The sequence below is a fragment of the Ranitomeya variabilis genome, chromosome 2, assembly GCF_051348905.1.
Source record: "Ranitomeya variabilis isolate aRanVar5 chromosome 2, aRanVar5.hap1, whole genome shotgun sequence".
Taxonomy (NCBI): domain Eukaryota; kingdom Metazoa; phylum Chordata; class Amphibia; order Anura; family Dendrobatidae; genus Ranitomeya; species Ranitomeya variabilis.
The window spans coordinates 1,002,218,291-1,002,239,609 of NC_135233.1; the positions used below are offsets into that span (position 1 = coordinate 1,002,218,291).

Here is a 21,319-nt window from a genome sequence, read left to right on the forward strand (position 1 = left end):
AATATTTGGTAAAAAAATCTTTGTTTGCAATTACATAGGACAGATGTTTCCTGTCCTTCTTGACCAAGTTTACACACACTGCAGCAGGGATTTTGGCCCCCTCCTCCATACAGATCTTTCAGGTTTCGGAGCTGTCACTGAGCAACATTGAGTTTCAGCTCCCTCCAAAGATTTTCTATTGGGTTCAGGTCTGGAGACTTTCTAGGCCACTCCAGCACCTTGAAATTCTTCTTACAAACCCACCCCTTAGTTGCCTGGCTGTGTGTTTCGGGTCATTGTCATGCTGCAAGACCCAGCCACAACCCATCGTCAATGATCTTACTGAGGGAAGGAGGAGGTTTGCCAAAATCTCGCAATACATGACCCCATCCATCCATCCTCCCTTCAATAGGGTGCAGTCGTCCTGTCTCCTTTGCAGAAAAGCACTCCCAAAGTATGATGTTTCCCCCACCATGCTTCATGGTTTGGCCTGTTTTTGGGTTGTACTCCTTTTTCTTTTTCCTCCATATACGGCGAGTGGAGTTGATACCAGAAAGTTCTATTTTGGTCTCATCTGACCACATGACCTTCTCCAGTGCCTCCTCTGGATCATCCAGATGGTCATTGACGAACGTCAGATGGGCCAGGAACAGGGGGACATTATGTGCCTTGCAGGATTTTAATCCATGACTGTGTAGTGTGTTACTAACGGTAATGTTTGAGACTGTGGTCCCAGCTCTCTTCAGGTCATTGACCAGGTCCTCCCGTGTAGTTCTGGGCTGATTCCTGAATCATCCTTACCCCACGAGATGAGATCTTGCATGGAGCCCCATACAGAGGAAGATTGACAGTCATCTTGTGTTTCTTCCACTTTCTAATAATTGTGCCAACAGTTGTTGTCTTCTCACCAAGCTGCTTGCCTATTGTCATGTAGCTCACTCCAGCCTTGTGCAGGTCTACAATTTTGTCCCTGGTGTCCTTCGATAGCTCTTTTGTCTTGGCCATGGTGGAGAGGTTGGAGTGTGAGTGAGTGTGTGGACAGGTGTCTTTTATACAGATAACGAGTTCAGACAGGTGCAGTTAATACTGGTAATGAGCGCAGAGTTGGAGGGCTTCATAACGAAAGACTCAGGTTGGTGAGAGTCTGAATTCTTGCTGGTTGGTAGGTGACCAAATACTTATTTCATGCAATAAAATGCAGCTTAATTATGTGAAAATCATACAATGTGATTTTTGGGTTTCTATTTTTACATTCTGTCTCTCACAGATGAAGTGCATCTACCACAAAAATTACAGACCTCTCTATTCTTTGTAGGTGGGAAAACTTGCAAAATCGGCAGTTTATCAAATACTTATTTTCCCCACTGTATATGACCCCCTGACTCCCCCTGTATATACCCCCAAAACCTTTTTGAAGTTCTCCCGCACTGTATGTTAATCCTGTGAATCCGTTCCGATAGGCGTCCTGTCTCTTTTGTTGGGTGACCCGGGACCAGGGGCTCCTTCCCTATCCCTAAGGTTTGGGGAGGCCCTAGCTCGCCCTCTTCTCTGGGTTGCTTCTGAAGGTGAAGATGCCAAGGCCACATACCTTTCCTTACCTCTTAAATCCACCCTCTGTCTGTACTTTTCCCCCACCCAGGGAAAAGGGAGAGTAGTTCTGCACCGTAGTACACCAACCAGATGAGCAAGGTAACATGAACAGGGGAAACGGAAAATACCAGACATACAAATGTTCACTCACATATAACAGAGGAGTGCATCGGGTAGTGGAGGATGGGGTAAAACCAAAGCAGGAGAAGAAAAGGGAATTATCACACTTACTAAAGCAAGCAATAGTCACAGGAAAACCCACCAAACACCTTCTCATATAACCACCAACTACAATCCTCCCAGCCATGCAGCATAAGCTAGCTCTGAGGATGCCTGATTATATAGGGGGTAGGGGTGGCTAACCGTGCTCAGCTGAGAGCCCTAGCTCCCAGAGCTCCCAACATGGCTGATTAACCCCTGTACTGCCAAAAGAAATTTATATAGTTTTAAAAATAAGGTGAATTGCTTCTATTCATTGTAGGAGCAATCGGACGCTGTGGTCTTCTGGCTCTTCTCTGTCGCGGTCACCCCGTGACACGTCCTCCCTGTGCTCTGTATCCTTCCTCCCGGTTGATCTTCCTTCCTTCCTGCGTCATCCACTTTGCCGGGCAAAATTTTGCGCAGAGAAATTGCTTCTTGCGCCTGCGCACTATGTTTTACCGTACTGCGGGCAGAGCTGAAAACGTAAGTGCGCTTGCGTGCAGTAGGGCAAAGCATAGTGCGCAGGTGCAGTCTGGCGGTTTCTCTGCACATTCCCAAGACTTCACCCAGCAATGTGGAGTTATCCATGTGAATCAAAGAAGGAGGATGGTGAGCAGCAGCCGGGAGGAGGGATGGGGAGCGGAGGACGGACACCTTTCCGACCGGACCCACAGAATTACCATACAGCGCTAGAGACATTCAAAAGGTTTTTGGGGATTTCACAGGGGAAGTCAGGGGGTTATTTAACCATTTATAGTAAGCAGCACTGGCGCTGAATAAGATGATTGGTTTAGTTGATAATGACAAACTGGTGACAGATTACCTTTAAGGGAATCTCTGCAGGTTTTTGCTATGTAATCTGAGAGCAGCATAACGTAGGGGCAGAAGCAGTGTTGACACCTACTGTGCTGCTTGCTGCAGTTTTAGTAAAAGCACTGGTTTTTTTTCTCCTGCAGAGCTAGCAGCTCTCTCAGTGAGCTTTACATGACCCCGCTCACACCACAGATTTCCAAATTTCTGCCTATGCACAGTGTACACAGAAAGCTGCCAATCAGTGGTGGGGGCGGAGTTACACAGAACAGGAGGACTACATGGCACAAGATCTCTAGTCTTCTAATGATAATCTCCTGCTCATGAAACACTGATTTTATTGAAACAGCAAGCAGCCCAGTAGGTGATAAGTCGCTGGAATCAGGATTTCTGCCCCTACATCATGCTGCTCTCTGATTACATAGCAAAAAATCTTTTGACAAATTCCCTTTAAAGGGGATGTTCACTATTTTTACACGGGGGAGAATAGTTAGTTTACAGTAAAGCTGATCTGTCTAGGCAGTTGGCGACCTGTCAGCAGATCCAGCTCCGATATTTCCGCCTGGTATGGCTGCCGTGTTTCAACAATCATGCTTTGATAAGCCAAGCATGGACTGTTCACTAGGAGGACTAGTCTGAGGCTTCCTTAGACTGAATGGTCGATCTGTATACGCACATAGGGAGAGTCCTGTCCGTCAGGGCGAGTGCGGGAGAAGCCTCTCCTGATACTAGGAGTTCTCCGCCCGCAGCGCTTCAGAGGAAATCATACATAGCTGCGATTCCAGAGCCGGGCATTGACTCACGCTGCCGTGGTTGGGGCAGCACGGATCTACTGTCAGGTTACAATTAATGCCCTTTGACATTAGATGTGTCTCGTGGGTCTGTATATATTATATCCATCCAGATGGACTTGCGTATGCAAACCAGTAATCCCCCGCCTCCACATAGGGGAGAGAATTAGGGACTCTTTCACCAGGTTTTGCAGCCTAATCTGAGAACAGCATAATATAGGAATACAGACCCTTACTGGGCCGCTTGCTGTAGTTTTGATAAAAATCCTTGTTTTATCAGCTGGAAATTCACTAGAGGACTAGTAAACCTGCTTCCATGTAGTCCTCCATATACATGAGCTCTGTATTACCCCACCCTCACCACTGACTGTGAGCTTTCTGCCTATGCACAGTGTTCACAGAAAGCTCCCAATCAGTGGGGTTATACAGAGTTCCACATTCAGAGAACCACTAAATCTGCAGCAGATAAAACAGTGATATTATCAAAACTACAGCAATCAGCCCATAAAGTGACACATCGCTGGAATCAGGGTCTCTGCCCCTACATTATGCTGCTCTCATATTTGGTAGCAAAAACCTAGTGTCCGATTCTCTCTGAATCCTGTAATACTTTATGTAGTATGAGTGCTACATGGACTAAATTTCTAAAAATGTATTGAGTCCTCTAGTGCTTTGTGATTTAGTCTTTTACTGTAGTGTCCCCATTACTTTTCCAGAGTTGACCTGTGGAATAATGGTAATCTTGCCCAAGATGTGTTTCTAGGAGAGCTCAGAATCCCAGTGAGAGTGCTGAGGAACGACTCGTCCCACCAGGCATGGTAAGTATCAGACGATTGATCACTGCTTAGTGCCATCTTATAGGCTTTGTCCCATGACCACCTTTACAGGTAAGAGACCTGGGCAGGAATTGTAAATCCGGATGCCAGTGGCTGCCCCACATCCTCCATCAGCAGCACACGGCCCGATCATCCGCCAAGGCTGGAGTACAAACCACTGTGACCTTCTCTCCACTTATGTAGGGGTCATGTTTGCTGCACAGTTTGGAGAAGGGAGAAGCCGAGAATTTGTTCATAGCAGCCAATCATACCTGTGAAATCTAAATATGGCAGCGATTTGCAATTGCATTCTATATACAGCCCAAAAAATGGTCCTAATTCCCACCACTCCATCGCCCATCTCCATCCCGACGTTCACTGTAGACGTCGTTAAGAAAGACCACTATGGAGGTCTAAACGTCGCACCATATCTGTTTTCTTGCTGCTGGACCTTAATAAAACCACTTGAGCATTATCCATTATTGCTATGTCTGTGCTGAGGTTTCTGGGTTGATGATATGAGGACTGCAGGTGACGGCTAAGAGAGGACTACATGGCCCCTACATTCCCCCCCAACACAGTGATGGCCCCCACAGCACCCTCAACACAGTATGATCCCCCACAGTGTGATCTACAGTAGCTGCCATACACAGAATGATGACTCCCACAGTCCGTCAAACACTGAAAGATGACCCCCTGATCACCCACACACGGTATGATGGCCCCCAACACAAAATGTGGACCTCAACAGTATGATCCCCCACACAGAATGAAGATCTCCACTGCACCCCAACACGGAATGAGGACCACACGAAACATGGATACCTCCCACAGTCCCCAAACACATAAAGATGGCTGCACATTATCCCTGAAGAAGAGAATTTTCCAAAAAAATAAACAAATACTCTTCACGTCGCCCCCATTCCTGGCGTGCTGCTCGGCTCCAGTCTTGGCTCTGCACCCTGAGGCTCCATAGTAGGTGCGATCTACTTACTCCATCCCACTAGCTGCACGGAGACACCGAAGAGCTCAGGCAGAATGGTGGGAGACGCTGTCTACACTGGTTATTAGGCAACCACGGATCGGTCACCACTAGGTGGTTTGTGTGGATAGCCTCCTTAGGAATGGAAGGTATTGGGTGTTTAGCCTAGCAGATTTACATTACTTCCGTTCTCACCCCGGTGCTTCTTTTACTTTCCTTCTTCAGGTATCTGCTCCAGCCAAAAGATAATGGAAGCAAATCCTCCAAGTATGATGATCTGGGGTCGCTGAGGCTCAGCATCTGTTATACAGAAGACTATGTGCTGCCCCCAGAATACTATATCCCACTTAAAACCCTGCTGATGAAATCGCCTGATATTCAGGTACATATATTGTGGCTTTGTGGAGAATGAAGTCTTCATGCGACATTAACTTGTTTTACTTTTTCGCTGGACGGAGGTTTTGCAAACATTGCAGCAATAACCGTTTATCACATAATTTATGTGTAATTATGGCTCTGTTCACACCAGCGCCATACTGGAACCTTATGTAAATTGCCTCTTCAGAGAAGAAGAGAACTTGAACTCTCTAGCGTCACCTTGTGGGAAGCAGCAATCCTACAAGTCATTATCGATCCTTGCAATAAGACTTGGGATGAAAGCTAAATCAGAATCTCAATTTGCAGACACGGTGTTTCGGGGTGTTTCACCTCGTCAGTGCAAAGTATGAGTTCAAGTACTCTTCCTCTCTCTGAAGAGGCAATTTGCATATTACATTTCCCAGAGGAGCATTGCACGGCGAATAAGCCTCCTTACCTTGACATTCCAGGGCTGGTATGTCACTCTCCACAAGGAGAAATGTTACCCCTTAGGCCTTAGTCCAGAGCCTCTCAGCTAGCCAAATTAGGTCTCATACTTTGTACTGACAAGGGGCAATAACCCGAAACACCGTGTCTGCAAATTGAGATTCTGATTTGGCTTTTATCCCAAGTCATATTGCAAGACTCATTTAAAGGGTCGATAGTGACTTTTAGGATTGATGCTTCCAACAGGTGGCGCTATAGAGCTCAGGTTCTCCTCCTCTCTGAAGAGGCAGTTTCCATATTACATTTCCCAGGAGAGCATTGCACGGCGAATAAGCCTCTTTACATTGGCATGCCAGAACCGGTATGTCACTCTCCACAGGGAGAAACCTTACCCCCAGACCTCAAATAATGGAACCATGGCAGCTTTCCACTGGTTAGCTGGTCAAAACCCAGACAACATGGGTAAAGCAACATGCTTTTCTTGAAAAGGCAGGGAATGTGACAAACAATAGCATAACCAATACTCGCCCTTTTAGTCCATCACTCCTCCGGTCTTCGCTACTCTGTCTCCTTCCTGGAACCTTACTCTTTCGGTTATTCTCTGGCCCCTGATCACGTGCCATCTATGCCTGCAAATGCTCTGGCGAATGTCTGATTCATACTGCCCTTCTTGTAGATCATCATTAACTCCCATGACAACTCCTACTGCCATGAGCATCACTGAAGTGTTGTCAGTAGGATGAGAAGATGAGAACCTGCATTTTCAAACCCTGATTTCTTGTGAAATAAGACGTCCCAGTATCTGTAAAATGTATCTTTGCATTGGTAAGGATGGTAATTGCAGTAATTCTCATGGTCATGTGAATTCAAGACGTGTTTATGATCCAATATCATTGAACACCTACACGTAGACCATCACCGTTATTTCATGTGACCAGTGATGGAAGATGTGGAGAAGTTGTAGATAAATTGCACTTACTGCTCAGGTTTATCCTTCTTCTATGGCATGTAAAGACATGTTTGATGAAGCACTGTCAACCAGTGTACATAATGGCTGCATTAATAATTGATATCAGAGATGGCATAAGATTCTTTGACTGGAGGAACAGAGGGAAAATAGATTTTAATGATTGATTTGTCCCTTGGAGTAAATACTTACATCAATTTTTTTTGTATGGTTTAATATTAGACCTTCCTCAGCATTGAAATTGCAACAGGAAAGAAAAGTCGTGGAGTTATGGAAATCACAGGATGGATAGACCTCGTAATGATGTGTAAATGATGAAAAAATGGAAGCAAGATTATCAAAACATCTCCATTTATTCAGTATTGACTATGTGCGCCATGTGCAGAAATCCCTGCACTTACATGTCTTGGCTTCCATCAATGATGTTAGTAATGGTCGTCTGATGAATGTTCTGTCACACTGAATGCGCATGGGAAAATCATCAAGATCCGCTACTGGCAGCTCCTTTTGCAGTTACTGTTTAATGACGTCTTAGATGTGGGTCAATTCCGGAGACACCGCAGGACATGGCAAGTTTAGACCACGTAGGCTTCTCACAGTGAGCAAAATGCGGCCCTGCGTTGTCTTGCTGAAAAATGACTTCTGGGACACTTTGAAGGAATGGCTGTACCACTGATTTCCCCAAATCACTATAACATTAAGCTGATAGTGCACCTGGAATGAAGAGTAGAGGGGCCTAGTCAAGCAGATCTGGGGCGTTGGTCAACAATTATAAAGGGAGCTGCCAGCAGTGGATCTTGATGATTTGTGGTCTCAAGTGCATTCAGTGTGGTAGAACATTGCTCAGACAGCTATTAATAATCTCATTGACAGCAGCCGAGGCTGTAAGTGCAGGGATTTTTGTACGTGGTGATCATACTATACAATACTTTTCATCATTTACATATTACTAAAGACTCTATCCATCCAGCAATTTCCATGTTGGTGTTGCAGCTTCAGTGTTGAGGAGGGTTTAATATACTATTTCCATAGATGATAGAATTCTGGTGATAGCCTTCGGATTGCTTTCTTTCAGCCCATCACTGCCTCAGCTGCCTTCATCCTGGGAGAGATCTGTAGAGACAAGAACGACGCCATCCTCCCTCTCGTCCGGCTCCTTCTTCACCATCAGAAATTAGTTCAGTTTGTGACGACTATTGCACAGTTGGACCTGAATGACACCCAGTGCGTGCCCATATAGACACACAGACTACTCTGTAGTAACGCCTTCCACGATAATCATCCGTCTAATGATTTTCTTTACAGAGAAGCCAATACTATCTTTCGGGGGAACTCCTTGGCCACTCGGTGTATGGACGAGACCATGAAGATTGTCGGAGACCATTATCTGAAAGTAACATTGAAGAATGTTATAGATGAGGTAACACATGAAATTTTCAGGGATTCAAACTTCTATGCCCTTTCATAGAGTTTTATTAAAATAGTGCTCAACCCCCAAAAATCTATATTTAAAAGTTTATTCCCATGTGTGAAAGTTACCACCTTTAACCCCTTCCAGACATAGGACGTACTGGTACGTCCTATATGGGTTTGGGTTTATGTAGCGGGATCAGGAGCTGAGCAAGCTGTCAATCTCCGACAGCGGAATTTAAATGGCCTGGTTACACAGCATTTGGGGGTTTTTTGTTCTTGTTTTTTTTTTTTTTACAAATTTTTGAATAGTGTAATCACTACAAAATATATATATATATATATATATATATATATATATATATATATATATTTTTTTTTATTTATTTATTTTTTTTTTTAAATCCTCATAATTTGGGGATCATTCGTTTTATGACATAATGAACTCTATAAAATCAAAACTCGAAGTGCAATGAGCAATTTCCAATTTTTTTTCACAGTAACGCCCCACTTTTTTTTAATATACATATTCTTAGTAAATTATATGTTGAACTGCATGGTGTCATTCAAGACTGTGACTCGTTCCACAGTAAAGAAGCTGTCATGGAATATGTTGAGATGGGGGGAAAAATGAGTTACGGCTCTTGGAAGGAAAGGAGGGGAAAAAAGTACAAAAAAATGAGATATAAAATTTTGGTTGGATTTCGAGCCATTGCTCCTCATTGTTTTCAGAGCATCTAATATAGCATTGCATGGTGATCACAGACTTCTGGCGATTATGAGCATTCTATGAGGGTGAGGAGCAGCGCTGAAAAGCAGCTCCTCTACATATGTGACTGGGTGACGATTTAATGTGATCCCTATCAGATGATGATGGGGGGAAAGAAGATTAGATTTTGTTGAATCTGTCTTTTAGTTTCTGGAGGATATAAGCCATCACCAGAGGTTAGTGGTAGCGGATTACTCTTTTCTCCCCGACAGAACACATGCACGGCCAATAATGCATCTCCTCGTCCCAACATATTTGTATAGAGAAGCCAGGAGAGCTGTGGGCTCACCACTATGAAGGGTGTACAGATATAATCGGTGTTAACGCAACAGCCATGTAAAATCATGCTTATAGAACAGTAAGATCATCAAAAAGCCACATGTGCCATACAGGCCTAATGTAATGGGTAAGGTATTTTTTAGTTGCATCCTGTGGCACTTTTGTGCCAAATTTGTTTTTAGGTTACAAAAAATAGTGTGCTATGTTGACATGCAGTCTCACCCTTTACTCTGTTCTAGATATGTGACTCTCCCAAACCCTGTGAGATCGACCCCAACCGACTAAGGGAAGGTGACAATGTCGACAATCACAAGGTGCGTGTTCAGCTTTCCTTGTAGTCTTGTTCCTTTCATGCCCCCACCTTTAGCGTTGGGAGAATCAATTCGCTGAACTCTGGTCCAACATCCTTGTCCTTATACCTAATCTCCAGGGATCCCCGCCTCTTCTGTTCTCCTAACCTCCAGGTATCCCCGCCTCTTCTGTTCTCCTAACCTCCAGGTATCCCCGCCTCTTCTGTTCTCCTAACCTCCAGGTATCCCCGCCTCTTGTGTTCTCCTAACCTCCATGATTCCCCGCCTCTTCTGTTCTCCTAAGCTCCAGGTATCCCCGCCTCTTCTGTTCTCCTAGCCTCCAGGTATCCCTGCCTCTTCTGTTCTCCTAACCTCCAGGATTCCCCGCCTCTTCTGTTCTCCTAACCTCCAGGTATCCCCGCCTCTTCTATTCTCCTAACCTCCAGGGATCCTCACCTCTTCTGTTCTCCTAAGCTCCAGGTATCCCCGCCTCTTCTATTCTCCTAACCTCCAGGGATCCCCGCCTCTTCTGTTCTCCTAAGCTTCAGGTATCCCCGCCTCTTCTGTTCTCCTAAGCTCCAGGTATCCCCGCCTCTTCTGTTATCCTAATCTCCAGGGATCACCGACTCTTCTGTTATCCTAACCTCCAGGGATCCCCGCCTCTTCTATTCTCCTAACCTCCAGGGATCCCCGCCTCTTCTTTTCTCCTAAGCTCCAGGTATCCCCGCCTCTTCTGTTCTCCTAAGCTCCAGGTATCCCCGCCTCTTCTGTTATCCTAATCTCCAGGTATCCCCACCTCTTCTGTTATCCTAATCTCCAGGTATCCCCACCTCTTCTGTTATCCTAACCTCCAGGTATCCCCGCCTCTTCTGTTCTCCTAAGCTCCAGGTATCCCCGCCTCTTCTGTTATCCTAATCTCCAGGTATCCCCACCTCTTCTGTTATCCTAACCTCCAGGGATCACCGACTCTTCTGTTATCCTAACCTCCAGGGATCCCCGCCTCTTCTATTCTCCTAACCTCCAGGTATCCCCGCCTCTTCTGTTATCCTAATCTCCAGGGATCACCGACTCTTCTGTTATCCTAACCTCCAGGGATCCCCGCCTCTTCTATTCTCCTAACCTCCAGGTATCCCCGCCTCTTCTGTTATCCTAATCTCCAGGGATCACCGACTCTTCTGTTATCCTAACCTCCAGGGATCCCCGCCTCTTCTATTCTCCTAACCTCCAGGTATCCCCGCCTCTTCTGTTATCCTAATCTCCAGGGATCACCGCCTCTTCTGTTCTCCTAAGCTCCAGGTATCCCCGCCTCTTCTGTTCTCCTAAGCTCCAGGTATCCCCGCCTCTTCTGTTATCCTAATCTCCAGGTATCCCCACCTCTTCTGTTATCCTAACCTCCAGGTATCCCCGCCTCTTCTGTTCTCCTAAGCTCCAGGTATCCCCGCCTCTTCTGTTCTCCTAAGCTCCAGGTATCCCCGCCTCTTCTGTTATCCTAATCTCCAGGTATCCCCACCTCTTCTGTTATCCTAACCTCCAGGTATCCCCGCCTCTTCTGTTCTCCTAAGCTCCAGGTATCCCCACCTCTTCTGTTATCCTAACCTCCAGGGATCACCGCCTCTTCTGTTCTCCTAATCTCCAGGGATCCCGCCTCTTCTGTTCTCCTAAGCTCCAGGTATCCCCACCTCTTCTGTTATCCTAACCTCCAGGGATCACCGACTCTTCTGTTCTCCTAATCTCCAGGGATCCCGCCTCTTCTGTTCTCCTAACCTCCAGGTATCCCCGCCTCTTCTGTTCTCCTAACCTCCAGGGATCCCCGCCTCTTCTATTCTCCTAACCTCCAGGGATCCCCGCCTCTTCTATTCTCCTAACCTCCAGGGATCCCCGCCTCTTCTGTTCTGTTCTGTTCTATTCTATTGATGAGCCAGGCTGGTGCGGCATCATCATTGTGCTCTGACACATTTATAACATCACACCGGATCTGCTAATTAATAGAAGAGTCGGGATTCAGGGAGGTGATATTTGCAGAGCTTCCGTCCAGCACTCACAGAGTAATGACCTGGTCTATGCACCGGAGTCCTGCCAATGGATTCTCACAATTCTAACTCTATTGCATCCTAATAAAACAATGGTACTCAGTCTCATCATTACATCTCGGACAACGTATTTCTGAGAGTTCGGGTAATAATGTAATAAAACAAAGCAATGTTATTTTTAGTTTGTTAGTTTGTTTTTTTATATTTTGCTTAATAAACCAAAAATGATGCTGTAAAAACATCTCGAAATACAAAAGGTTAAAAGGACACATGAAATGCAGTGATGCAAAAATGGAAAATGGAATTTTGTCATGATGGGCAAAATTTACCACATCCTTAAAGGAGTTTGCCAAGAAATGTCAAGAAAAGGCCATAAAACAACAAAAGTTCTTTTATACACCTGATACATCCCCTGCCGCCCTGGATATTTTGCTTGTTTTTTTGTGCTGCATCGATGACTTGCCGACCTACATAACTCCTAGCGCCAATCCCTGGCATCAGTCGTCTCATGTTGTGCCCCACCAATTTTCCCCTTATTTTATTAATACATGGATCACTTGATTGTATGAAGTGCTGCATCCTTTAGTCAGCCATTAATTTGGCCCTTTTTTGTTCAGGACGCTGATTTGCAGACTGATGCTCGTTCCCAGCCACTATTCCAAATAAATGTGTACGGCAGTTATGAATCCAATCTCTCGTTTGATGTTTATTCACACCTTTTTTTCACGGATCATATATTTGTCGGCAGCTTATCATCCTGTGTAAACATGGAGGCGCTGCTGGATTGTGTACACATATAGTGTCAGTGCTTGCATTGTGTAAATGAAGCTAAACAAGCCCCCGTAGACTTGTTGTGCTGCTGGTCCGCAGCCATTTCCTTTAATCTGCAGATGTAAAGTGGCTATTACTAACCAGTGAAGTGTGGCTGCCAATATCCACCAGGTTTTCCAGTTAGAAGCTGCTGCTATAGTTTTCATTAATGTATTGTGCTATGGAGCTGAAGATAAGCAGGTGCAATGATGATGTCGGGCAGCAGAGGGCGATGTGTCACTACAAGGGGTTTCCATTGCTGTTGTAGTGATGGACGCCGCTCATTGATGGCTCATCGCTCGATTTGCCTTGGTGGAAGTATAATAATAATTATTAAGGATTTCTGAGAAGTATGTGAATTGGAGAATGTCTATATTTCATTTCTTTCCTGCATCCATTTCTGACATTGGGTAAAAAAAAGCTCTAATCTGACAGTCCGCAGATGATCGGCGCTGCCCCAGGACCATATGTAAATGTCTGCTTTCGGGTTACTAATGGGGATTACAAGCAGCACCCCCCATTTATGACATCCCTGTATGCGGACAGGGGGCGGCCTGGTGGGACAACCCCCTTTTAGGCAGCCTTTTAACTGTGTGATCAATGTATAATGTGTGGTTGTTTGTTTTTTTCTCTACAGGACAATCTGAGACATTATGTGGACAAGGTGTTCTCTTGTATAGTGAAATCCAGCATGAGCTGCCCCACCGTCATGTGCGACCTGTTCTCATCACTGCGACACATGGCTGTTAGACATTTCCCTAGTAAGTATCCCTGCTGGGTTATTCTAAGAATCTGTGAAAGAATAAGAGCAAGTGAATACCTAATGTAGGCAGTAGTGATGAGCGAACGTGCTGGGATAAGGTGTTATCTGAGCATGCTCAGGTGCTAACCCAGTGTCTTCAGCGCGTTCGAATAATATGTTGGAGTCCCGCGGCTGCATGTCTCATGGCTGTTAAACAGACACAACCCATGCAGGGATTGCCTGTTTGTTAGGCATGTGTTGTAGCTGTCGAACAGCCGCGAGAAATGCAGGCACAGGGTCTTGATCATATTATTCCAGCACGCCGGGTTAGCACTCGAGCATGCTCAGATAACACATTATCAGAGCACGTGCTCTCATCACTAATAGCCAGTAAACCTAGTGGGGATGGTTGAAGGGGTTGTCCGGTGAAAGCAAGTTTTCATTCATCTGCTGAGTAGGTGATGACTGGTGGGTGTCCCAACAGTAGGACCGGCCCTGATCGGCAGAATGGGGAACTTTTATCCCCATTACAAGGTGGCACGGAGTGCTGACCACAGCTACATTGACTCTCCGTGTGACTGCCAAAAAAAAACAGAGCAGAGCTCCCAGCAACCCAATAGGGAGTGAATAGAGCAGTGGTCGAGCATGCGCACTATGCCGCTCCATCCGCTCCAGTCTAATATGGATACAAGTTCCCCATTTTGACAATGGGTGCGGGTCCCAGCACTCGGCCCCCCACCAATACACAACAGCAAGTTATTATCCATCTGATTACCGGATAACTTGTTTTCACTGGACAACTCATTGCAGCTTCTGTTTTCAGAACAATCCTCGAGTCCACAGTTCAGAAGATTATTATTATTATTATTATTTATTGTTATAGCGCCATTTTTTCCATGGCGCTTTACATGTGAGGAGGGGTATACATAATAAAAACAAGTACAATAATTTTGAACAATACAAGTCATAACTGGTACGGGAGGAGAGAGGACCCTGCCCGCGAGGGCTCACAATCTACAAGGGATGGGAGAGAATACAGTAGGTGAGGATAGAGCTGGTCATGCAGCGGTTTGGTCGATCGGTGGTTACTGCAGGTTGTAGGCTTGTCGGAAGAGGTGGGTCTTCAGATTCTTTTTGAAGGTTTCGATGGTAGGCGAGAGTCTGATGTGTTGTGGTAGAGGGTTCCAGAGTAGGGGGGATGCACGAGAGAAATCTTGTATACGATTGTGGGAAGAGGAGATAAGAGGGGAGTAGAGAAGGAGATCTTGTGAGGATCGGAGGTTGCGTGTAGGTAAGCACCGGGAGACGAGGTCACAGATGTATGGAGGAGACAGGTTGTGGATGGCTTTGTATGTCATGGTTAAGCTTTTGTACTGGAGTCTCTGGGTAATGGGGAGCCAGTGAAGGGATTGACAGAGGGGAGAGGCCGGGGAATAGCGGGGAGACAGGTGGATTAGTCGGGCAGCAGAGTTTAGAATAGATTGGAGGGGTGCGAGAGTGTTAGAGGGGAGGCCACAGAGCAGGAGGTTACAGTAGTCAAGGCGAGAGATGATGAGGGCATGGACTAGGGTTTTTGCAGATTCTTGGTTTAGGAATGTACGGATCCGTGAAATATTTTTGAGTTGGAAGTCGGCAGGAAGTGGAAAGGGCTTGGATATGTGGTTTGAAGGAGAGATCAGTGTCAAGGATTACCCCGAGGCAGCGAGCTTGTGGGACTGGGGAGAGTGGGCAGCCGTTTACTGTAATGGATAGGTTCGTTGGGGAGGTCGTGTGAGATGGGGGAAAGACGATGAATTCTGTTTTGTCCATGTTAAGTTTTAGAAATCTAGCGGAGAAGAAGGATGAAATAGCGGATAGACATTGAGGGATTCTGGTTAGAAGGGAGGTGATATCTGGTCCAGAGATGTAGATCTGTGTGTCATCAGCATAGAGGTGATACTGAAAGCCGTGAGATTCTATGAGCTGTTGAAGAACTGTTGAGAAGATGATGTATACACGTCTATGTATGATATGTGCATTTATACAGATAGCTAGAAAGATTAAAAGGGGCTGTCCAGGGTTGACATATCTTCTTTGCAATGAACATTTTCTCCTTCTGTCACCATTATGATTGCAGTGCAGGCTACAGTGGTGGCGAAGGCTGCCATCCGATACAACAGGACCACTGACATTTGGGATAGTCTGCAGTGGTCCAGTGGTTGGAACAGCAAGTCATCAAAGAAACACAGTGTTCCAGTTGCGTGACTTGTGCAGCCGATCTCAGGCGTCAGTGGTCATATGGATGGCACAGTCATCACTACTGGATCCAGAGTCAACCACCAGAGGCGCTGCTCTGGATATACAGGGGTGACGGGAGGTATGCCTCCATTCATGTATGGCAACCCATGCCCCAAAAAACCCATGGGTCAGGCCCCCCATTCATCCATGGTAACAAGGAATATCTTGTGATTCGGGGGATAACCTTTGAATGGGGTTGCCCAGTACTTAAATAATGATGACCTATCCCCGGATAATTTCCGATTGGAGGGCTGACTGCTGGGACCCTCTGCGCCCAGATGTACTTGGTGTACAGAGCTGCAGAAGCTCCGCACACAGTGTAGTGGCCACTATACATTGCGCAGAACTGTGTTTTCCCGTTGTTACTGATCCTGGAGGTGCTTTGTGTCTGACCCCACGAATCTGATATGGATGGCTTATCCTAAGGATCACAGTCCTGGACACTTCCATTAAATACTGCAGCTCTCACTATTGTATAAGCATCACTCCGTCTTCAGTGGTATCTGACGTGATATCTGTATTTGTTAGACGTTTCGCTATCTTGCTTGTTTTTTTTCCTTGTGTTCAGTCTTCAGAGTAGATGTCACATTGCAGGGTATGGGCTAGAACTAGGATCCGGTGGGTTAACGATGTCTGATCTACTGAAGTGCCCATTGTGACTGTTGTTTTCCTTGTCTTCTCCCTGCAGATGACCGCCATGTTCAGTACTCGGCTGTCAGCAGCTTTGTCTTCTTGCGATTCTTTGCTGTCGCTGTCGTGTCTCCCCACATCTTCCATTTAAGATCCCACCACCCAGTAAGTTCCTGCATCCGCAGTACTGCGCAGAAGTTTTAGGCAGATGTGGCAAAAATGGTAATTGTTTGCATTTTGTTCATTGATAAAAATAAAGTGAATGAACAGAAGGCAAATATAAATCAGATTAATATTTGGTATGACCTCCCTTTTCCTTCAAAACAGCATGAATTGTGTTCAGGTTTTGAAGGAACTCGGCAGGGAGGTTGCTACAAACATTGTGGAGGACTGTCCTCAGATCTGTGGATGTCACTTACGTAAATCCCTGTGTTTCTTCATGTAATCCCAGACAGACTCAATGATGCTGAGATCAGGGCCCTGTGGGGCCATATCTTCTCTTCCAGGTTTCCTTGTTCTTCTTTACTCTCAAGATATTTTTGTATGACATTCGCTGTATATTTGGTGTCGTTATCTTCCTCCAATATAGATTTGGTGACAATCAGACACCTCCCCGATGGTATTACATGATAAATAAGGATCTGCCTTTATTTCTCAGCATTGAGGACATCGTTAATCCTGGCCAAATCCCAAACACCATTTGTTGAAGTGCAGCCCCAAACTTGCAATCATCCTCCACAATGCTTCCATGTTGCCTGCAGACACTCAGTGTTGTACCGCTCCCCAGACCTTCAGTGACAAACCTCCTTCTGTTACAACCAAATATTTCATATTTTGACTCCTAAGGCTATGTGCACACGATGCGGATTTTGCTGCGGATCCGCTGTTTCCCATGAGTCTACAGTACAGTGTAAACCTATGGGAAACCGAAAACGCTGTGCCCATGCTGCGGAAAAAAACGTGTGGAAACGCAGCGGTTTACATTCCGCAGCATGTCAATTCTTTGTGCGGAATCCGCAGCGGATTTACACCTGCTCCATAATAGAAAACCGCAGGTGTAAAACCGCAGTGGAATCCGCACAAAAACCGCGGTAAATCCGCAGGAAAAACGCTGTGTTTTTGCCCTGCGGATTTATCAAATTCGCTGCGGAAAAATCCGCAGTGGACCACTCTATGTGTGCACATACCCTCAGTCTGGAACACATGCCACCATGTTTCTGCAGCCCAGTTTCTATGTTTTGGAGCATAGATGAGTGGCTTGGCCTTGCTTCCATGATGAAGATATGATTTTTTGGCTGGTATTCTTCCAAGAAGACCAGTTTTGGCAAGAGTTCTTTGAACAATAACAGGGTCCCATTGGTTGCTGCCAGTTCTGAGCCGACCGCACTTCTAGACATCGTACGATTTCGAACGTAAGTAAACATGATGTGTCTTTCATTTGCTGCTCTAAGTTTTCTTGGCCAACCACTGCATCTACGGGCCTCAATACTGCCCATTTCTTGGTGTCCTCAATGCTGAGAAATACAGACAAATATGTGACCATGTAGCTCCCACAGAGCCATGATTACATATCATCATTGAGTCTGTTTAGGATGAGCCAGAAGGATTTGCACAAGCCTAAACCCACTGAAGATCTGTGGTTGGTTCTCCAGGATGTTTGGAACAACCTCCCTGCTGAGTTTCTTCAAAAGAATTGATGTTGTTTTGAAGACAAAAATAGATCACACCAAATTTTGGTTTAGATTTCTCTTTTGCTCATTCATTCTGCATTTTTTTAATTTACAGAAATACTGCTAACACTTCTATTTGTGGAAGCATTCTTTGCAATATTTTTTTCCCACACCTGCGTAAAACGTTTACCAATCCGCTACAATAAAAATCATCACGCATACTCGAGGTCAGTCATGACTACATGCATGTTAGGGTCAGGTCTTAGCAAAGGCCCCCAGGTCAGTCATGACTACATGCATGTTAGGGTCAGGTCTTAGCAAAGGCCCCCAGGTCAGTCATGACTACATGCATGTTAGGGTCAGGTCTTAGCAAAGGCCCCCAGGTCAGTCATGACTACATGCATGTTAGGCTGGGGTCTAACAAAGGCCACAACGTCACTCATGACTACATGCATGTTAGGCTGGGGTCTAACAAAGGCCCCAAGGTCACTCATGACTACATGCATGCTATGCTCGGGTCTTAACAAAGGCCCCAAGGTCAGTCATGACTACATGCATGTTAGGCTCAGGTCCAAAAAAAAAAGGTCTGAAGGTCAATCATGACTACATGCATGCTAGGCTCGGGTCTTAAAAAAGGCCCCCAGGTCAGTCATGACTACATGCAAGTTAGGCTGGAGTCTAACAAAGGCCCCATGGTCACTCATGACTACATGCATGCTATGCTTGGGTCTTAACAAAGGCCCCAAGTTCAATCATGACTACATGCATGTTAGGCACGAGTCTAAAAAAGGTCCCAAGGTCAGTCATGACTACATGCATGTTAGGCTCGGGTCTAAAAAAGGTCCCAAGGTCAATCATGACTACATGCATGTTAGGCTCGGGTCGATCAAAGTCCCCATGGTCAGTCATGATTACATGCATGCTAGGCTGTTGCAGACGCTTACTAGGTTATCTCCTAGCTCCCACGTAGGGTTGCACTTGTGTATAAAGCATATGAGGATGCGAGATGACCCATATGGACAGTTCTTGGTTCAGCATAAATATTTTAGCTTTTTCTGTAATCTGTTTCTCCTGCACAGGACGCACAGACCTCCCGCGTGTTAACACTCATATCAAAAACCATTCAGACTCTAGGAAGCGTTGGCAGTTTGTCCAAAAGTAAAACTGTAAGTTTCATCAGGATGGATTTTTTTTTTTTGCCTTTTATCTATATCTTAATTTCTGCAACGTGTCCTGTCCTCTCCACAGTCCAGCTTCAAAGAACCATTCATGTGTGAATTCTATAAGATGTTCGAGGAAGAGACCTACACGGCAGATGTTAAAAAGGTTAGATACCAGCCATGCCCTGCACAAAGACACATCGCAGATAGGACTAGTAATGGTGAAGCGTGATGTGAGACACATTCTGTTCATTCACAGTATATGGATGGTACTGATGAATGGAGGATAAGTCAGCTTGTGTTACATAATGTAGTGCCCATTACAAGAGGGCTGAATTAGACGTAGGGTCATTTACCTATTGCTCTGTATCCTAATGTTAATTCCTATCACACAGTTTATAGAAGAAATTTCATCCACTGAAAGTAAAGAACCAAGTGGAATGAGTGAATCGGTGATCCTGAAAGAAGGGTAAGTGCATGGTTGTAATTAATAATAGCCACTTCTTTAAGCTATGGATGGGAGCCCTCAGAGATCATGACATCACAGATCATGACTAAGGGTGCTATGTCACCAGAAACGCGTAGATAGTGTTTTTAATTATATTGTGCTGTTGTTTTATCCTCTATTTTTTGATATGAAGTGAATAAAGTACCAAGACTTTGCTTTTTCACCACCTCGTTGAGCTGGATTTTTTTCTATTTCCTGCAGCCCTCAGAGCTACCTACTGGCAATCCTCTTTTGATTAGCTGGCCTGATGCAGTGTCACATGTGCAAAACACTGCAACTATGATGTATCGCCAGACCGGCTAATCAAAATAATAGCTGTGATTGCCAGGAGGTAGGAGGTGGTTCTCAGGACTCCCGTTCATCAACCACAGATTACTGACATGGCCGATCGATCAGGTCCTGCAGTTCAAATCACATCTACTCTTTTTAATGTCAGATGATTACTAACCAACATATGGGAGTAAGCATCGCCACACATTGGAGCTGCTTCCCTATAAGTCCAAGCTCCAAGCCTGAAACTGCAGTCTTCAGATCAGGGTCTTGAATGTGGAGAAAACTCTGGTTTGCCTAAATATCCTTAGTCTTGATAGGGGATGAGCACACAATGTCTTTTTCGGGCACGTATGTTCCTTAACCAGCCTGAAAAAGCTCTAAATAAACTCTAAAAATTAACATACTCACAGCAATGTAGAAACGACTTGCTGTCCATAGGTTCAGTCTTTTGAGCTTCTTTCAGCTGCTTCTCATTTGCAAAGACACCAGAAACGGGTATACTGTGTCCAGTTCTGGGCACCACGTTTTAAAAGGACATTGAAAAACTGGAGAAGTTCAAGGAAGAGCTACCAGGATGGTGAGCGGACTGCAAAGTAAGTCCTACGAGGAACGGTTAAAGGATCTGGGAATGTTTAGCTTGCAAAAATGGAGGAGAGGAGACTTAATAGCTGTCTAAAAATATCTAAAGAGATGTCACAGTGTAGAAGGAGCATCCTTATTCTCATTTGCACATTGAAACACGAGGAGCAATGGAATGAAACTGAAAGGGAGAAGATACAGATTAGAGTAAACTTTTTGACAGTGAGGGTGATGAATGAGTGGAACAAGCTGCCGCAAGAGGTGGTGAGTTCTCCTTCAATGGAAGTCTTCAAACAGAGGCTGGACAGACATCTGTCTGAGATGGTTTAGTGAATCCTGTATTGAGCAGGGGTTTGGCAACGATGACCCTGGAGGTCCATTCTAACTCTAACATTCTATGATTCTATGAAAAAGTTAAAATAACTGAGCTAACCATTCTCTACGTGGCTACTGCCTCATACATGTAAGAAGAAAAACATTGACGGCACAGCCGTCGCACAAGACGACTGGAGAGACGTTACGGAAAAACAATGGCAGCATTTTCATGAAGTATCTTCTGCTTGCAAGACTCGGAGGGTATACCGGCGTCGAAAAGACTTTGTGTGCACGTACCCTTATATGACCTGTTATAGGGTCAGACATCGACTCACAGGGAAGCTACCTCCAATGGGTGGCACTAGTGAGCCGCTTTGTTTCTTCTGTGATAGTGTTAATATACGTTTCTTTTCCCCAGAGAGCATTGCCTAAAAGTCTCCTAACCTGCTGACAGTCTCCATAAGGCTAAAGAATGTCCCCCTTTGCTGAGACCTGTCAAGTTTGTAGTTGTGCATAAAAACATTATGGATACATCCACTTGGATCCAATTTATGTTGTCCGTTTAGATAGGATTGGAAACAAAAAAACGCTGTATACTCACTTTCCCTAATGCTTCCCTGGTCCACCGTCATGCTTTG

At 45.3% G+C, this 21,319-nt stretch overlaps 1 protein-coding gene and 1 long non-coding RNA gene across 2 annotated transcripts in view; one reads left to right on the top strand and one right to left on the bottom strand.

Moving 5' to 3' along the window:
• Window positions 1-21,319, top strand: part of RASA2 (RAS p21 protein activator 2) — a 145,897-nt gene that overhangs the window by 113,103 nt on the left and 11,475 nt on the right. The window contains exons 9-18 of the mRNA XM_077291194.1: window positions 4,088-4,189; window positions 5,394-5,550; window positions 8,015-8,163; window positions 8,245-8,359; window positions 9,637-9,711; window positions 13,165-13,288; window positions 16,235-16,341; window positions 18,926-19,012; window positions 19,095-19,172; window positions 19,402-19,475. Coding sequence (XP_077147309.1) covers window positions 4,088-4,189; window positions 5,394-5,550; window positions 8,015-8,163; window positions 8,245-8,359; window positions 9,637-9,711; window positions 13,165-13,288; window positions 16,235-16,341; window positions 18,926-19,012; window positions 19,095-19,172; window positions 19,402-19,475 — 1,068 coding nt within the window. The remainder of the gene's footprint in view (window positions 1-4,087; window positions 4,190-5,393; window positions 5,551-8,014; window positions 8,164-8,244; window positions 8,360-9,636; window positions 9,712-13,164; window positions 13,289-16,234; window positions 16,342-18,925; window positions 19,013-19,094; window positions 19,173-19,401; window positions 19,476-21,319) is intronic.
• The window catches only part of LOC143808479 (uncharacterized), a 67,768-nt gene that overhangs the window by 23,157 nt on the left and 23,292 nt on the right, over window positions 1-21,319 (bottom strand). The gene's annotated exons all lie outside the window — the stretch shown is intronic.